General features: G+C 39.7%; 1 protein-coding gene across 1 annotated transcript in view; it reads left to right on the forward strand.

Annotated features, from left to right (window-relative positions):
• Positions 1-19,918, forward strand: part of CDKL5 (cyclin dependent kinase like 5) — a 181,217-nt gene that overhangs the window by 47,815 nt on the left and 113,484 nt on the right. Inside the window, exons 2-3 of the mRNA XM_040997668.1 lie at positions 11,871-12,072; positions 14,232-14,266. Of these exons, the coding sequence (XP_040853602.1) occupies positions 12,009-12,072; positions 14,232-14,266 (99 nt within the window). The 5' untranslated portion in view covers positions 11,871-12,008. The remainder of the gene's footprint in view (positions 1-11,870; positions 12,073-14,231; positions 14,267-19,918) is intronic.

Raw genomic sequence — 19,918 nt, forward strand, 5'->3', positions numbered from 1 at the left:
AGGGTGTACATTTGGCAGGAAGATTGAGCTGCTAGCCGGGCCTGGAGAGAAACCTAGGCACTGGAATAGGAGAGATTCAGGCATTGCATGCGGTGCCTCAGCCACTGCACCAAACTTCCACTTCTACCTTTGTTACCGTGCACTACAAAGACCACTATTGGCTATCACTCCTATGGGATGGTATAGTATTAGGAGATACATAGTTAGTTATTGACCATTCCTGATAGGGAGCTCCTAAAACCATTAGAATCTGCTGTGCAGTTAAGAGGGCTGTCTTTTTTTTTGTGCTGATGCATGGCTGCAATAGATTGCCTTAGAGTGGGGGCCACTCAGCAGAAAATCTGAGGCTTGATTAGAGGGGTGGAACTTTCAGCCTCACCCTTGAGCTGCAAGAGGCTGCGTTCTGTCACCAGTAGTTGGTGCTTTGGTAATGAAATCGTCTTAAAAATTTGAACTTAAAAAAATTATTTATTTGAAAGGCAGAGTGACATTTGATTGATCTTTCATCCTCTGATTCACTCCCCAAATGGCTGTGACAGCCAGTGAGCCACTGAACTAGACTGAAGCCAGGTGCTAGGACTGGATGACAGGGACCCAAGTACCTGGGTCATTCCTCCAGTGGAGTAGGAGTGGAGCGCCTAGGATTTGAATTGGCACTCTAATATGGAATCTGCCAACTTAACCTATTGTATTACAATACAATGGCATTTTTCATAACTTCTGGGTTGATAACCACATAGAGGTGCCGGGACTGTGGCATGTCTTGAAAAGGCCTGAAAAGTGTGCATCACGTTCCTTACCCCCGAATTATTTGTCCTGCATATCCTTTCCATTTGGCTCTTCCTGACATGTGTATCCTTTGTAGAATGCTGCTAACCATTCTTTGAGTTTTGAATCATTCTAGGGAATACTGAATTTGAGATCAGAGTTGTGAGAACTCCCAGCTTTGTAACTGTGTGGGTCAAAAGTCCCAGTGGCCTAGAGACCTCAGACGTGTGGAGTGAAAGTCATTGCGAGTAGCCCTGAAACCTGTGGTTTGAACTCTAGGGACACCCAGTTAGCATCAGAGAATCAGAGACTTGGGGTTGGAAATGACACCACACACATTTGCTGTCAGGTGAGGGGATCTTAGAACCCTTCAGGTAGGCACACAGCCATCTCCAGCTTACTTATGGAAACAAACCAAAGTTTCCAGACACTGCTCGGCTCCTCGGCTCCTCGGTATCCTGCTGGAGGAGGGAGAGCTGTCATTCTTAAGTGCTCTTCAGCACATTGGGGCTGTTACTTCTATTGTAATCTCCTTGAGGGAAAGAACCTTTGTTTCCTTTTAACACATCTCATCTCTATTAGTCATGTGCTCAGCTCTCTTTTGAAATTAATTGAATACTTTCATCAGTTAATGCCCTTGGTGAAATTGATATAATTTTGGCTGTTCTTTCTTTGGTCAAGTAATTTTACTTTTAAAGTTAGCAGCAAAAACAGCTGAGGAAATGCAAGATTTCTAGTTTGATTTCCTTCAGTCTCGTCTATATTTTAAATAGGATACAAATATCTCTATAAATAAAAATAACCTCCTCCCAGTCTAGTTGGAAAATATCCCAGACTTCCTGTCTGTCCCTTGCAAAGTTGCTGCTGTCTTGTCATTATTACTATTTGATCTTTTTCCCTTTAGCATAAATGACCTGCATAGGAATAGCATAATTGCCAGCTGATTGGCCAGCAGTATTTCATTTATTCTGGTTTTGCTGTTTTTTCTGAACCCTGCTGGAAGGTAATCACTCCATTCTGTCTCTTGTTCTATTGTGATGAAGGTAATCACGTCATTCCTTCCCTTGTTACAAAGTGATTTTATTCATTTACTCTGGAAACTCCCCTTAGTATATGATTTGGAATCATGAAAGGAGGCAGAGAGTGGGTTACTCATATCTACACACACATACCACACACACACACATTTTAAAGATTTATTTATTTTTATTGGAAAGGCAAATTTACAGAGAGAAGAAACAGACAGATAGGTTCCATCACTGGTTTACTCCCTAAGTGGCTGCAACAGCTGGAAGTGAGCCAATGCAAAGCCAGGAGCCAGGAGCTGCTTCTGGGTGCAGGGCCCCAAGGCTTTGGGCTGTCCTCTACTGCTTTCCCAGGCCACAGGCAGGGAGCTGGATGGGAAGTGGAGCAGCCAGGATGTGAACTGATGTCCAGTGGGATGCATCACTTTCAGGCAGAGTATTAGTCAGTTGAGCCATCATGCTGGCCCCATAGGTATATATTTTCTGTTGGTCCTTTATGGTTGACAGTTATTAACTTAGGATTCTGATGCTCATTTTTATGTTTCAAGTGTTTTTGCAATGAAATTATGTGCCCTGAGAGTTAGAGGAGAACCACAGTGTTCTCTCAACAGAGGAACTTCATTTGTTAGAGAGAGGGGGAGAGAGAGGGAAGAGAGAACACTGCTGTTTCACTAATACAAATGCTCTGCATGACCTGCTGGGACTGAGCTGAGGCTGTAGGTGGGAATTGGGAATTCAGTGTGGGTATCTTACATGGATAGCAGAGGCCCAGTTACTTGAGCCATTATTGTTGCTTCTCAGGCTTTCCAGAAACTAAAGTCAGGAGCTAAAGTTGCATAGCACACCAGGCATTCTAGTGTGGAGATGCCAAATGCCTGAGGAATTTTATTTGTTTTAGCTGAGGATCATGGGTTGTCAAAGTGAACTGTAGGATCCGGCGTGGTAGCCTAGTGGCTTAAAGTCCTCACCTTGTACGTGCCAGGATCCCATATGGGTGCCGGTTCTAATCTCAGCAGCCCTGCTTCCCATCCAGCTCCCTACTTATGGCCCTGGAACAGTCTAGGACGGTCCAAAGCCTTGGGACTCTGCACCTTTTGGGTGTGAGAGACCCAAAAGAGGCTCCTGACTCCTGGCTTCTGATTGGCTCAGCTCTAGCTGTTGCTATCACTTGGGAAGTAAATCATTGGACAGAAGATCTTCCTCTCTGTCTCTCCTCCTATCTGTATCTCTGACTTTGCAGTAAAAATAAAGCTTTTTTTGTAAAGGTGAAATCCTTCTCAAGATTTAAAAACAAAAACAAAACAAAATAAAACAAAATCAAAGTGAACTGTACATCTTGTGTTTTGCACCTGTGAGGGAAGCCTAGGTGTCAGAATCGCATGCGGTTTTCAGACTGTAACTGCTAGGAGCTGGGAACAGGGATCTGGAGACCTGAGAAGGCCAGCCATCCAAATGTGACCTATGGTGAAGGTTAAGCCCATGGCCTCATTGTTGAGAAGCATGTGTTGCGCATGAGGAGAGCTGGGTTTGATAGCTAGCTTCACCTCTTGACTTCTTATTAATGGGCATCCTGGGGGGCGGCAGTGAATCAGGGCCCTGCTGGCCCCCCCACCCCCCAGGGGAGACCTGGGTTGGGTTCCAGACTCAGGACTGTTGCAGAGGTTTGTGGAGTGAACTGTTTGAGAGCTGTTTTTCAAAAGAAGTCCTTTCCTTTACTGTTTAGACTGCAAACACATTTTGAAATCTTCCAAGTCATTTACAGTGTTTGAAATTGCTTGATTATTTAATCCCTGTTGTGTACTTTTATGCTTTCCAATAAATGAATTTTCAGTTTTAAAAGCAACTCCTGCCCCCCCCCACCCCACCTCAGCTGATAGGTAAAGCCACGTACTCAAGCCCTGGTACAGTGGCCTAGCAGCTAAAGTCTTCACTTTGCATGCGCTGGGATCCCACATGGGTGCTAGTTTGAATCCCAGCAGCCCCGCTTCCCATTCAGCTTCCTGCTTGTAGCCTGGGAAAGCAATTGAGGATGGCCCAAAGCCTTGGGGCCCTGCACTCGTGTGTGGGAGACCCAGAAGATGTTCCTGGCTCCTGGCTTCAGATCAGCTCACTTGGGGAGTGAATCAATGGATGGAAGCTCTTTCTTTATGTTTTACCTCCTCTCTGTATATCTGATTTTCCAATAAAAATAAATCTTAAAAAAAAATTAACTGCAATGTTAGCATCCCATGTAGGTTCTAGTTCATGTCCTGATTGTTCTACTCCTGAACCAGTTTCCTGTTAATGGCTTGGGAAGAACAGCAGAGGATGACCCGGGTACTTGGACCCTTGAAACCTATATAGAAGATCTGGATAAAGCTCCTGTCTCCTGGCTTTGGCCTGCTCAGTCCTGGCCATTATAGCCATTTGAAAGTGAACCAGAAGATGGATTCACTCCCTTTCCCCTTCTCTGGTTCCCTGAAATAGAAACATCTTAGAAGCAATTCTCCATCCCTTTTAAAGATCTATTTGTTTTCATTGGAAAGGCAGATTCATAGAGAGAAGAGACAGAGAGAAAGATCTTTCATGTGCTGGTTCACTCTTTGAATGACTGCAGTGACCAGAATTGAGCCAATCTGAAGCCAGGAGGCGCAGTTTCTTCTGGGTCTCAATATGCATGTAGGGTCTCAAGTCTTTGGGCCATCCTCTACTGCTTTGCTAGGCCACAAACTAGGAAGCTGGATGCACATCTCTTTTTACAATATAATATCAGGAGAACCACATTTTACAAAGCAGATCTAAGTGGTATTTAATGAGAGTAAATTTAAGGCAAATTTTCAATTTATTGGAAAATCAGTGATACTATTACTCAAGTTTGTGAAATGTTGTATTAGATTATATATATTTTATTTGTCTCTAGGTTAAAATAATTGAATGGATGCATCATAATTCGTTTAACCAGGCCCCATTGGTATATATTTAGGCTGTTTCCCTTCTTTTGAAAACAGTGCTGCATTGAATTGTTTGTGTTGTACACGTTGTATGTGTGTGCTTCTGAGGATAAATTTCTAGAAATGTAATCACTGTCAGAAGACTGTATTGGTTTTTACTTTGAAAGACATCCAGTTGGCTTTCAAAAAGCTCTGTCAATGTGCATTCTCACCAACAGTGTGTGAGTTGATCGAATTCCTTCCTGCTTCCATCAATACATGATATGTTACTTTTGATTGTTGCTAATCTGAAAAATTGTTCTCTCTGTGGTTTTACTTTTCAATTTTAATTGTATGTATAGTTGAGTGACTGTGTGTCCTCTTTGCCTGTTTTGAAAATTCAGTTTCTGTCCTTCCTCTTGAATAGGCACCTTTTATGTATATTATGATATTAACTCTGACATACAAATTGGAGATTTCCTTTCCTATATATTACTGTTATAGTTTTCCTTGGCTTTTTGTAAGCCTTTGCATTTCTGTGCGTATCTCTTTCTTTTGAAGATTTATTATGTATTTATTCATTTGAAAGGCAGACTTACAGAGAGAGGAGGAGAGACAGGGAGAGAGATCTTCCATCTGCTGGTTCAAATGACTGCAATAGTCAGAGCTGGGTTGACCATAAGCCAGGAGCCAAGAGGTGGAGAATTAACCAGTTGAGCCAGTGGCCCCTCAGCAGTCTTGCCTTAAAAACTGTAAAGCATTTCAGCATGAAATTTGAGTCAGACTTCATTTCCGTACATAATCTGAAGTTTATTTATTTATTTTTTTAGTTTAGTCGAGAGTGATAATAGGCATTTTCTGACTGATACAAATTTAGCAGAAGTTAAAGTGGTCTTCAGCTTATCTAAATTGATTTTAAATACAGTTATTTAGAATTTGGAGTTCAAAATATACTGCCTCATAGAAATTATATTAAAGTTGATTGATAAATTTTCATGAAAGTGCCGCAAAAACCTTTTTAACCAGTAGGTGTCTTACATTACTCAGTAGTAGTATGAACTCAGATGCTGAAGGAGGCCTGGGAATTGGTTAGAGGCCTGGGAATTGGTATCTCCTATCATGTAGTTGGTAGGAGATATACTGAATTGGTGCTGGATTTCCTACGTTGTGGGAAAATTTGAAAGATCCAGGCAAGTTTAAACATGTTCAATAGTTTGAAATTTTTATGCTCGTAGTGGTGTGTAATTCATGATTGTCAAGTATCTGATTTAATACTTGGAATGGAATTATAAAGGGTGGATTGATAAATCAAATTACTCTCCACTACTGGGAGGACAGAGCAAATCGAAAATCCGATTAATTATGGGTCAGATGGTTCCTTCAAGAAAGAAAACAAAGTGTGAGTGCATTATCTCCTCATTTGTATTCAGCATGGAGAGGTCTTGATAAGAGGGTAATTAATTAGAGTGTTTTTCACAAGCCTGTGCTTTCCATTGAAATGGTTTGCTTCCATACATGAATCTTAAGTTTTAAGATGCTTTCAAACCATTCTGGACTCTGTTGTTATGCAGGAGTTTAGTCATGTACCAAATTTATTCTTATGCAATTTTCACTGACAAAATGGTTCCCCCATTTGTGTGTATAAAAACAGCACCAGAAACAAAAGCAAAACTCATGATTCAACTGATTTTGTACTCTCTTTGGAAAGAAAGAAAAAAAAAAAAAAGACCTGTTGAGTAAAAGATTACAATTTCAGCATCAGGGGAGACATGCAAAGACCACGCAGCTTTTAAATTCAATCCTAATGATGTGTGAAATAAATTATAAGCCTTGGGCCCTGCGCAGTAGCTTCGTGGCTAAAGTCCTTGCCTTGCATGTGCTGGGATCCCATATGGGCACTGGTTCTAATCCTGGCGGCCCCACTTCCCATCTAGCTCCCTGCGTGTGGCCCGGGAAAGCAGTCGAGGACAGCCCAAAGCCTTGGGCTGCATGGGAGACCCAGAAGAAGCTGCTGGCTCCTGGCTTTGGATTGGCTCAGCTCCGGCCATTGTAGCCACTTGGGGAGTGAACATTGGGCAGAAGATTCTCCTGTCTCTCCTCTCTGTGTATCTGCCTTTCCAATAAATATAACTAAATCTTTAAAAAAACAAACCAAACAAAAAATTATGCCTTATATTCCTGTCAGTTCTTTTAGGTACTTGCTTACTTGACAATGCAGGCATGATTGCTTAATTCTAGATGTATTTCTTAGAGTGAGACAAATACACTTTAAAATGTATTTTGTTATTTGTTTATGAAGTTAATGGCTAGTAATGACAAGCTCAAATGACTTTTAAGGAGGATGCCTTAGAGTACATCCAGTTTAATATAAGACTCACTTCTACCAGGGACAAACTACTTTTTGCCATGCTTTCCTGCCACTGGTAGTCTCCTCTTTGTCCACTCTGCTTCAGATATACAGGCCTTCTTTGTTCCTTAAATTTGTCCAGCTCTGTGAGACTCTGCTCACTGCCTTGGATGTTGCTCTACCTGAAACAGGTCTCTGTAATGCTGCCTCCTTGTACATGTCTTTCTCAAACCACCCATTGGAAGACCTCCCCTCCACAGCACTGTGCGTTGTTTCTTTATAATGCTTGTCCTTATCTGCGATCTTCATGTTTGTTTATTGCCTGTTTCACTTTAGCTCCATGAGAGTAGATTCCAAGTCTGTGTTGTTCACCATTGAATCCTGAGGCATCTACAGTAGTGGCAGACCTATTGACAAATGTGATAAATAGAAGGATGAGTGAAAAAGAAAACCAATGATAGTTCATTACTGTATAGATGCTACTGACTTGAAATCTGTCTCCTTTTCATTTCTTCCTCTGATCTTAGTCATGCCTCCTGAAATAAATCACCTGCTCACCTTCCTGTCTTCTCAGATCCTTCAGCCATTGGGATGTCAGTCATCTCTCAGGGTGAACTCAGTTCTGTCACCTGCTGTTCCTCACCTGGAATGGCTTCAAAAGGGTCATCAGTGTCCACTGTAACTGTCACTTAAAGAGTTTTTGGCTTTGTTATGGTACTTGGCACTATATATGGTGTGATTGGCGCCTTGCAGAGAGAAAGAACGGTTACTTTTTTTGTTTATAGTAATATTTTGTGAATTATTCTTATCTTTGACCTCTGTAAATGTCCAATGATATATTTATATGTGATGTTACTAGAATACACATTTAAAAATATTTATTTGGAAGACAGATTTTATAGAAAGAAGAAACAGACGTCTTCCATGTACTGGTACATTTCCAAAATGACCACAACAGCTGAAATTGATCCGAAGCCAGTAGCCTGGAGTCAGAGGATTCTTTTGGGTCTCCCACGTGGGTGCAAAGTTCCAAGGACTTGGGTCTCGTCCACTTTTCCTAGGGCACAATCAGGTAGCTGAATCTGAGCGAACATTTGGGACATGAAACAGCACCCTTGTGGGATGCTGGTGCTGCTGGCAGTGGATTAGTTAACTATACCACTTTGTTGATCCCAGACTTTACATTCTTGAAAACTTGTTTTAGGGGTCAGCACAGTGGCTTATCAAACTAATCTGCTGCGTGCAGTGGTAATGTCCCATATGGGCACTGATTTGTGTCCTGGCTGCTCCACTTCTGATCCAGCTCATGGTTAATGGGCTAGGGAAGCCATGGAGGATGGTTCAAACCCTTGTGTTCCTTGTGCCCGTGTGGGAGACCCAGAGAAAGCTCCTAGCTTTGTATCTGTTCAGCTCTGGTCATGTGGCTGGCTCTTTCTCCCCTTATCTCTGTAAATCTGCCTTTTAAATAAAAATAAATATCTTTAAAAAAAAACTTCTTAATATAGACTATAATGGCATACATAGAAATTTATAAAACAAGTATGAGGGCACATCAAAAAGTTTGTGAGAAAATGGAATTGAACAATGAATTTGTTTTGTAAATAGTTTTTTGTAAAAATTCTTTAAATACATGCATAGATTTTCTACAATATGCATTTTCCATGAACTTCATAAATGTTACTTCTTTGATAGAGAGACAGAGAGAGAAAAAGAAACAGAGCAAGAACTCCCATAGAACTCCGATCCACTGGTTCATTCCTCAGATGTTTACAACTGTGGGGCTAGGGCAGGGCCGGAGCTAGGAGCCAGGATCTCAATCTGGGTCTTCCATGTATGTGGTCTGCATTAACAGGAAGCTGGATTCAGGAGCCAGGACTAACCATTGAACACTAGGCACTGCAGTGTGGGATGTGGCCAAGTGCCCAAGCTCTGTGAACTTGTCAAAGACCTTTAAATGCATAGATTTTAAAATTCATTGCACTAAAATAAGTTTATCTTTTAATTATATTTTCCCTAGACCTTTGAAGTGTCCTGGTGTAATGAATAATTATAAGTGAATGTCTGTTTAACTATCACTCAAGTCAAGAAATAGAAATAGTGTCCCAGAAAGCCTGTGCTACATCTCAATCTTAACCTCTCCCTGTAGATAATTAATACTCCAGTTTTTACAATAAACAGTTATTTGGTAACTTTCTTATGGATTTACCACTTACATTTACATGTTTTTGTAGCTTATAGTTTTCATTCTGCTTGTTTTAAGACCATATGTAAATGAAACGATGCAATTATATTCTCTGTTTAACAAATTGCTGTTAAGCTTAGCCACTTAAAACGAAATACATTTGGGCCCATTGTGGTAGCCTAGTGGCTGAAGTCTTCCCTTCCCTTGCATGTGCCAGGATCCCTTGTGGGTGCTGGTTCATATCCTGGCTGCTCCACTTCCCATCCAGCACCCTACTTGTGGCCTGGGAAATCAGTCGAGGATGGCCTAAAGCCTTGGGACACTACACCTACTTGGGAGACCCAGACGAATCTCCTGACTTCAAATCGGCTCAGTTCTGGCTGTTGCAGCTGCTTGAGAAGTGAACCAGTGGATGGAAGATCTTTCTCTGTCTCTCCTTCTTTTTGTAAATATGCCTTTCCAATAAAAAAAAAATATGCAAAATGCACAGTTCTGTGGGAACAGCAGTCTGACCTGGAGAGGGGTGCTTATTGTGAAAGTTCAAACTGCTAGGGATACTTACAGCCTGTACTGGAGCGTCTGGCTCCATGAATGATTCACACTTCTTGCTCTAGCAGGCAATACTCAAGTGCTTGCATCTGTGTCAGCCTTGTAGAAGGCCTGGGTTGAGTTTCAGGCTTCCGCATTCAGTCTGACATAGCCCCCAGCTGTTGCAGACATTTGGAGAATGAATCAATGTTGGAACATCTCTCTCTGACTTTCACATAAACTAATAAATAAAATAAATAATTATTTTATAAAAGAAAAAGGAAGTCTGAACAGGAATGTCTGTTCTATGCTTAGGACATCATAATGCTGAAATCATCCATTAGCTCAGCTAGATTATCTTTTTTTTTCTTATTGATGACGTCTTGTTGATGTCCATGTTGGATTCTTAGACCTAACTCTGCTTTTTTGATCCCTTTGTTGTTTGTATGCTTTATATTTAATGAATTTCCACTCTCTCTCTGTCTCTTTTATAAAGAGATTTGCAGAGTTATACACACACACACAGAGGGAGGGAGACAAGGGGAGAGAGAGAGAAAGAGATTTCCTATGCTGGTTCACTCACCAAATGGCCACAACAGCCAGAGCTGGGTGAGGCTAGAACCAGGTGCTAAGAACTCCATCCTGGTCTCCTGCATAGGTGGCAGGGTCCAAGTAGTTAGACCATCTGCTGCTGCTTTCCCAGGTACATGAGCAAGAGCTAGATTGGAAGTGGAGCATCTGAGACTTGAACCTGCATTCCTACTTGTATGGGCTGCTAACATTGCAAGTTGAGGTTTAACTTGCTATACCACAGCAGTGGCCCCTAGTGCTATTTAAAAAAAATTATTTTTATATAGTCATGATACTATTATCAAAATCAGAGTTATTGATACAATATCTAATCTGTGGATAATTTTAACAGTAACATATTTATGTATCTATTTATTTATTTTTATTTGAAAGTCAGATTTACAGAGGAGAAAGATTTTCAGTTCTGCTGGTTCATTCATCAACTGGCTGCAATAGCTGGAGCTGAGTCAGTCTAAAGCCAGGAGCCAGGAACCTCTTCCGAGTCTCCCATGCAGGTGCAGGGTCCCAAGGCTTTGGCCTGTCTTCTACTGCTTTCTTAAGCCACAAACAGGGAGCTGGATGGGAAGTGGAGCAGCTAGGATCAGATTCTGCATCCATATGGGATCCTGGCACATGCAAAGCAAAGACTTAACGACTAGGCTACTTTGCAGGATCCAGATATTTAAATTTTTTTATATCCTCCATTTCTTTTTTTTTTTTTTTTCGGAATCCCTTGTATTGTGTTTAACTATCATTTCTCAGTTTTATTGATCTGATACTGTTGCTCAGCATTTTAAAAGATGATTTGTTTTTTTATGGGAAAAAGAGAAATACAGAGTGACTCAGCTGAGCTGTCTGTAAGCCAGTCGCCAGACCCCCTCAGGATCTCCCACATGGGTGCAGTGGCCCAAGGACTTGAGCCACACTGCTTTCCTAGTTTGTCAGGGTGTGGTCACTTGGTAGGCCTGTAGTGCACAGAGCTAGGGAATAAATATCTGCTGAGTAGGCATACTTAGACATACATACATTTGTATCTATTTGTGTGGATCAGTGTATTAAATACTGAGATTATATTATAAACTTCACTCTATAATTCCCTTCTGTGAGAATAAGGAACCAAGAGCTCCTTATCTCCAATAAGTATATTGGTGTTTACTTACTCGCTCAATCCTGGAAGCTGCACAGGTCAGCTTTATACCACTGTGTAAAAGCAAGTAGCTAAACAGAGCACAGTATTTGTTTATATTTCTTTTCTTTTTTTTTTTTTTTTTTGTAGTTTGAGGAAGGTAGGTGGTTAAAAGCTGTATTTGAAAGTTAAGTGGAGTTCATTCTTCATCCTTCAGTTCATTTCAAGTAGAGTAAGTTTCATTTGTTTATATTCATTCCGTTTTGGATTCTTCTTTTCCAGTTACTTTTTTCTTGGGGGTGGGGAACACATGAAGCATGAGCATGGGTTTAAAAGAACTATATGTAAAGGTAAGATAGGTTATTAGAATACTGCAATGTAACACTTATGGTTGTGATTGTGTTTGTTCTTTCAGAGGATCATTTAATACTTCACTGCTAGAACAAATATGTGAAAGTTCCTGCCAACCATTCAGAATTCCTTTAGAAATTGTTCTGTCTGCACAATTTGGTGCCATGTTGTGTGGCTTCTATCAAAAGAGGAGTTTGTCTTCATGAAGATTCCTAACATTGGTAATGTGATGAATAAATTTGAGATCCTTGGGGTTGTAGGTGAAGGTAAGTTGACACCTCTTCATTCCTTGAATTTTTGGGCATTGCACCATTAATACCTACTGCAATAAATGCTTCTAATTTAGTTCTCCTTAATCTAACCTGTAGCAACTGAGATATGCATCAAAGTAAAATATTATTAAAAATTACTGTTAGACTATATGGATTTTACTTGCCAGCTAAGTTAAAGTTTAAGAAATCAAGGATTTCTCTACACTGCATTAGTTGCATTCTTTTTCTTAGCAGACATGGTTTCTTTAGGCTTTCTTTGGTTATGTTTTATTTTTATATTAGCTAGGCTTATTTTTGAATAGCCTAACATTTATTTGTATTGTTTTACTTAATATGTGGTAAATTAATGAATAAACAACTTCTGTTTCTTAAGAGAACACAAAACTGCAGATTATAAATTTTGAGGCATGTAGTTTAGTCCTATTTTAATATCTCCAAAATGAGAATAAGTCCTTTAATCAGCAGGATGTCATGGGTTCATTGTCAGCAGCTGTTATTTCTTTCATAGCATACAAAAGAATTCTTAAAACTAGTAGTATCGTTGATTTGGTGGTATATGGCAAATCATTTTTCAAAAGATCACTTTCAGAAACATTTCTTCCTGATTTTTCCTTCTAACCAATTTTTCTTGATGTAAAATAAGTTTGTAGAGATAAAATTTGTAGAGATAAAAGATTCTGGTAACAAGGGTAGGTAATTATAATTTGGTTTAATCGCATTCATGTCTTTGGACCAAATGTTATAAAACTTAATGTTTCATAATTTTCAAATGAAATTTGAAAATTTACCTATGTGAATGGCAAAGATATTTAAGATTTTGCTATTAAATTAACATCTTGTTAGGAATTGACTCAGGTTGAACAAAGTTTTTGGGTGTTAACAGTTTGGCGGTTACTTAAAAATAAAAGATAGGTATACTTTGTGAAATTTGGAAGGTGATACAGTTATCTCATAATTTACATTTTCTAGGGACTTTTGAGAGACCTCATATTTGAAGTTGTAATCAGAACTGTCATGGTTATATATCTTTTTCCTTGTAAATCACGTCAGATCTTGATTAGATTTAAAAAAATGCATGTGTATGAAGTGTATAAAAAAGTCTCTCCAGCAGACTCTAAATTCCTGCTGCCTATAGACGGTGCTGGCCTGAGCAATTGAGGATTGCTTGGTTCTCTGGGGATTGGGAAGGGAAGCTGGATGGTTATAATGATTAATTCCATCCTAACTATGATAAGATTCATAAGGCTCTGCTAAAGTGAGGGAGACTTGTGTGGGCAACACCTTTTCTCATTTTGTCTCCATGAAATCTCTTTTGAATTTGCATGTAGGCTTTGCCTGTCTGCTGTCTGTGTTCTTGATGCTAAAAAATTCGGTGGCCATATAGTATATTTTTATTGTCTGAATTAGATTGTTCAGTTTAACTGGAATCTCAGGTTCCTAGGTGTTTTGTTGTCAGCTCTGTGTACTCCCTCCATGGAAGTAGTGTTTCTCCTAGCTAAATAGGGTAGGCATCCCAAAAGCTAGTGACGAATATCATGGAAATACACCTGAGTAAGTGGTAGTTCTTGGCTTCTGTCCCCTTGCCCTGAGTCTTGATTTATGGCAGAAAAGTAGTGACTCATGTTAGTTATGGATTGAAATGCTAAGACTTGTACAGTTTTGCTGCTCTGAGGAGATGTTTCAGTACACTGGGAGGGAGCTACATGTCTCGTTGGACAGATAGCATATTTGGTAGGCGCTGCACTTGAACTTATTGTTAGAAAGTCATTGGTGTTTAAGTTACTTACAGTCTTTGAATTAATTTTCGTTTACTTTCAGTTCTTAGGACTATAGCTTTTCTCCAAAAATGTTTTAAGTCTGAATTTAAAATGTGTCAAGTGAGATTTTCCTTGGAAAGGAAAACATTTAAAAATACTGGTTTGGAGAAATGCTTTTTCTGCACACTTGATTTGTTAAACAATGTATAATGAAACATCCATGCCCTATATTTGTATGGCTCATTATTATTGCAAAATCACTATTAAATATTGTCATTTTAGAAATTGCTATTATAACCTGTACCAAGAATCACTGTGAATATAGTGGAAGTTTGATTGCTTCAAGAGCCATAGTTTGTATTGCTGTCCCTGACTGTTTGCTTCTGTTTATTATAGGAGCGTATGGAGTTGTGCTTAAATGCAGACATAAGGTAAGGAAATGGGTTTTTAGAAGAAAATATCCATGTATATTTAAACTGTTTTGAAATGGATACAGTGCTCTGTGGGCATATAATTAAAACTGTCTTGCTATAATGATAATGCTTAATGAAGCAGAATTTATAAGTGAACCCAGAAAAAACAATGACTACTTTTGGATAAACTTGATCATGCTTAAGTTGGCATTAGCTCTTTGCAGTCACGCACTGTTTTTCAACTAGTCTGTGTATAGATAAAAAGTGGCCTGAAGGGGAGAGAAGAAAACATGGCAGGATGAGAAGAAGGAAATGAGGTAGGGAGAAATTGAGTTCACATGTAAGAACTTAAGCAAGAAGACATTTTGTTCCTTATTTTTTCACGTAGGCCCTATAACTTAGATTGCTTGATGGAGTTGATTTCTAATTTTGAAGGATATTAGATACGTGTTTGGCTATGCATTAGGGCTTGTGATAATTACATATGATTATGATTACTGGCTCTAGTTGATCACGTTTGAGCAATCCTGAAGTCAACAAGAAGTTTGGCTTTTTGCTGTAGATTCTGTGACTATGATGATAATAACAAAGTATTTAAGGAAGGTATTTTGATGTTTCCATTCTTGTTGCTCAGTGGTGAGCATGTTTTACTCCAAGACTGAATTTAAGATAGCAAGTATTGAAACTGTAACAATTACAAACATAAGGTTAAATATTTCCATTGTGATATGCCTAACCTGCATAGTAATATTTAGACTTGCTTTATTTTGCATATAATTTATTGAGGTCAAGTTTTTGTTTTCATATGAGTTTTAAAATATTTTTCATTTTTGTTATTTTAATTTTATTTTTAAAGCATTTATTTTATTTGAAAGTCAGAGTTACGTAGGAGAAGGAAAGACAGAGATATCTTCCATCTACTGATTCACTTCCCAAATGAGTGCAACAGCCATAACTAAGCTGATCTGAAGCTGGGAGATAGAAGCTTCTTCCAGGTCTCCCAGCAGGTGCTGGAACCCAAGGCCTTGGACTGTCATCCACTGCTTTCCTTGGCCATAAGCCGAGAGCTGGATTGAAAGTGGAGCAGCTGGGACTTGAACCGGCACCCATATGGGATGCTAGTGCAGTAAGGTGGAGGATTAGCCTACTATGCCTTGGGTCCAGACCCTGTGATATTTTGTAGTGATATAATTTGTCTAGATGAAGTTACAAATATAGCCTAAAAGATTTCATTTATTTGAAATTTGTAAAAACAATTGGCTAATTAGCCAATTTGAGGGAAAAAGCAAGCACAAGAGCTTCTTTCCCTCCCACTTTTTACTCCCCAAATGCTCAAAATGCAGAATCTGGATCAAAGCATAGGTAGGAATTGAAAACTCAATCCTAATCTCTTGGTATGAGTGACAAGGACCCAAGTGCTTCAGCCATCATCTGTTGGTCCCAAGAATGTGTGTTGGTAGGCGGCTAGAGTCAGCAGCAGAGCTGAGACTTCAGCTTAGATACCCCAATTCCAAATGTGGACATCTTAACTGCTATTCCTAATTTTTTTTCTACTTGACACATACTAATGGGTACTGTGTGATGTTTGAATACCTGTATACAATGTGTAATGATCAAATCCTAAAGAATTTAATTTAACCTGTTGAATCTATCACCCTTTTTTAGTAATATGTGTGTGTGATGTCATTTTATGTTTGCTTTTTATTTCCTATTACACTAAACACTACCCACCCTTTGAATGTAATGTTCTACGATAATATAATTTTGAATTTTAAATTACAAGCCACTTTTTGCCCTTTCTATTTTTGAAATTATTTGCATTATCTTGTGTTGATAATAGTTACCTGAAAATCTCTGCCAGTAAATCCTTAGAAATGGTTTGACTACTATTGGTTCTTGATTAAGAATGATTATTAATTTATAATAATAAATCAAAATAAATTTAATGCAAGAACAGCTTATTTAGAAGTATTATTATGGTTTGAAATTAAATGGAAAAAATCCCTGATGAATGCTGTGCTTTTTTTTTTGCACTCAAACTGAGTGCAAAGCAGGATTTATTCAGGAAAAAAGAGGGCTCCTGCCATGGTGACAGGAGGGGGCTCCATGTGTCTTGAGGAAAAAACCCCAGACCTCCTTCCATAGTGACAAGAGGAAGGGAAAAGAACCTGAGTTAAAGGTGAAGATGGTGTCTTTTAAACCTTCATTTCAAAGGAATTTCTCCAAAAACAAAGGAAACATTCTGGTTTCCATGGTACCTGGCTGAGACACAAAGCTCAGAAAGGTGTTCTACGCTAACTTCCTCAGTCCCTTTCTGATGATAAACTGATCATTCAAGTACTACCCCCCTCCCACAATGGTCCAGAGATGGAATTGGGCAGGTGCTTTAGTTTGGGAGTTGATATGTTAATTTTGCCCTTGTCTCTTGGGAGAAATATTCTTTGGTGAATTTAAGACATGGGGGAGAAATAAAATTTTTATATTTTAGAAAAAAAAAACTAGGGACCAGAAAACCTTAGCTGCCTACTGTCCCATCTGACTCCTCACACCTCCCTCTTTCCTGCCAGAAGAAGAAATCCTAACTGCTGTTAGGGGTGATGGGGTGACAATTACCGTAGTTACTTCGTGCTGAAAGGGGCGTTGTTGAGTAACAGCAGCAGTAGGGGTTCCTTCAGGGGGTGAGCTAGAGGTCCCCAATAGAACACAGAAGTCATAAAAGGTGCCTGGCATGTTGTTTTGGGTCCTAGTGTTCCTTCATGTTGAAGTCCATCCATGTCTTTCTCAGGAAGACATTGAGCCTAGGAAAAAAAGCACAACACTGAAAACATTTCATTACAAGACTCATCTGGATCATAGTGTAGATGGCAAAAGATTTAAACTAGTTGTGAGTTACTATAACCCAGTAGTTTATAGTATTCTAGCAAGAATTTTCCAAAATTTGCACCTTAGGGCAAAGGCAAGTAATTAGCTAGTTCTATAGTTCTAACAAGCCATGTATTGACAATTGTAGAACAGAAGAGTTTTAAGTAGAGGAGAAATTCCCAGTAATTTAGTAAATGAGGAAGACATCAACCCGGTCTCAGATCAGTGAGGATGTCCTACCCCAGTGAAACCTAGCATGAACTGAAGGGTGAGATGGCAAACATGCTCTGTCGGGAGCCTGGTCAGTGGTGCAGGCTGAGCAGTTACAGGCCAGTTAACTTTTCCCTAGAAAGGCTTTTTTTCTGAGCTTCTGGGTTAGTCTCTATCTGTCACCTGAGATAATTTGGGGCTCCTGAGATGCTCTGATGGTCACTGTAGGGGAGGGAAGAGGGGCAAAGCTAGCTAGGACAGAGAAGGCAGTGTCCAGAAGGAAACTGAGTCTTCCTTCCACTGTGGGAACTGGCTGGGGCTCTTGGGTGCTGTTTCAAGGTGTCACTTGAGCCTGTGGAGTTTCCTAGGCTGACCTGAAGTACTTTGCCTGTAAGAACAGTCAAATCTCCAGTGACCTTCTTGGTAGATGGGACATGCCTCTGGGTGTCCTTTTAGATAATCCTTGGAAAAGTGTTCATTGCTTCTGCAGTGAAAAGCATTTGGGAAGCCTCCAGGGGTATTGGTGGAACCAGGAGTATACATTTCTCTTATCCTGCTCTCCCATGGGATCCCCTCCTGGTCTCTGTGGTATAAGACCATGGAAACCACCTTTAAGAGATTGCCGGGGTACTTTCAGGTCCCATTGTAACTTTCTAAAGTTTTTTCCTAATGTCCAGGGCAGCTAAGAATCTGTTATCTATACATCACCTTATACTCTACACAGGATCTAATGGAATATACTTCAAGTGTTCCTCAAACATGTTAAGAAGGTGGGAGAGTGTCTCTGTGGCCCTAATCTCAGGGATTTATTCAAATCAAAAAGATTTAGCTTAGCAATTCTCATTGAATGCTATGCTTTTAATAAGCTACCTTGAATTATAGTAACCTTCTAAAGCTTCATTTTTTTTTCACTTTTGTGGATATTATTTAGAGGAAATAAGCGTAGTTTCCAGGTTAAATTTGACTCTTTCATGAAACACTCTTTTATAACGTGACTCCATGTCTACAACATACCAAATAGAATTCTCAGTTTTTAATTTATATCTTGGTTTTAAAAAGCTAGGTTTTCTGAGGTATGTGCTTGCATACACACATGAAGGTACAGAAAAAATCTGGAATATGGACTTAAAAGTTATTTGTTTTGGTACAAAAATTTTGAAATCCCTTCAGTTCTTTTGTAATGCATTTTTTTTAAAGATTTATTTTTATTATTTTTTTTATTGGAAAGGCAGATATACAGAGAGGAGAGACAGAGAGGAAGATCTTCCGTCTGATGATTCACTCCCCAAGTGAGCGCAACGGCCGATACTATGCCAATCTGAAGCCAGGAGCCTCTTCCGGGTCTCCCACACGGGTGCAGGGGCCCAAACCTTTGGGCCGTCCTCGACTGCTTTCCCGGGCCACAGGCAGGGAGCTAGAAGGGAAGCGGGGCTGCCGGGATTAGAACCGGCGCCCATATGGGATCCCGGGCGTGCAAGGCGAGGACCTTTAACCACTTGCGCCACTGCGCTGGGCCCATGTAATGCATTTTTTAAAGATTTATTTATGTTTATTACAAAGTCAGATATACAGAGAGGAGGAGAGACAGAGAGGAAGATCTTCCGTCCGATGACCCTAAGTGACCACAATGGCCAGTGCAACGGCCAGTGCTTCACCAATCCGAAGCAGGGATCCAGGAACCTCTTCTGGGTCTCCCACATGGGTGCAGGGTCCCAAAGGTTTGGGCCATCCTCAACTGCTTTCCCAGGCCACAGGCAGGGAGTTGGATGGGAAATGGTGCTGCCGGGATTAGAACCGGCGCCCATATGGGATCCTGGGGTGCGTTCAAGGCGAGGACTTTAGCCACTAGGCCATGGTGCTCGGCCACGTCGCCGGGCCCATGTAATGCATCTTTCTCATGGACTTTTGACAACCCCTGATATGCCTGAATTTCAAAAAAAAATTTATGCCAAATAAATGTCTTTTAATTCGATATTTCATTAACTTTTTGAAATGAACTTTTTGAAGTATTTCATGTGTGTGTGGTATATTAATATCTCATATATATTATATATTATAGACAATGCAAGATCCCAGATATTTTCTCCCAGTCTGTATTTTATTTCAACCTGTGGCCAATTTGTTTACCTTATCTATGTTTTCCTTCTGCCTTTTATGTAAAAAAAAAAAATGAGGTTTATTAGTCTAACATATTCATCTTTGCCTTTGCTTATTTGTTAAAATATGTTCCATATAACCTGATTTTTGTAACATATTGTTAAGTGCCAGCAAGATAAGCCTAGAGCAAAAATGGATGAGAATAGTTACTTCTGTTCATAGGAAATCTGCTGTAAATGTGAACTCTGACTCCTGGTGGATATGTGGAGGGCGCTTGGCATTAGAAGACAGAAAACTCTCATTTTCTTTCCCTTACATGGATTATGGTTGGTTTGAAGAGATAGAATAAGAATATATAGTTACAAAAATAACCTGTAATGTTGCTGCAAATAAAATGGCATCTAAAGCATTGCTTTTTTTTTTTAAGATTTAATTATTTATTGGAAAGTCAGATATACAGAGAGGAGAGACAGAGAGGAAGATCTTCCATCCGATGAGTCA

The sequence above is a fragment of the Ochotona curzoniae genome, unplaced genomic scaffold (genome assembly GCF_017591425.1).
Source record: "Ochotona curzoniae isolate NIBS_2020 unplaced genomic scaffold, NIBS_Ocur_1.0 contig_1274, whole genome shotgun sequence".
Taxonomy (NCBI): Eukaryota; Metazoa; Chordata; class Mammalia; order Lagomorpha; family Ochotonidae; genus Ochotona; species Ochotona curzoniae.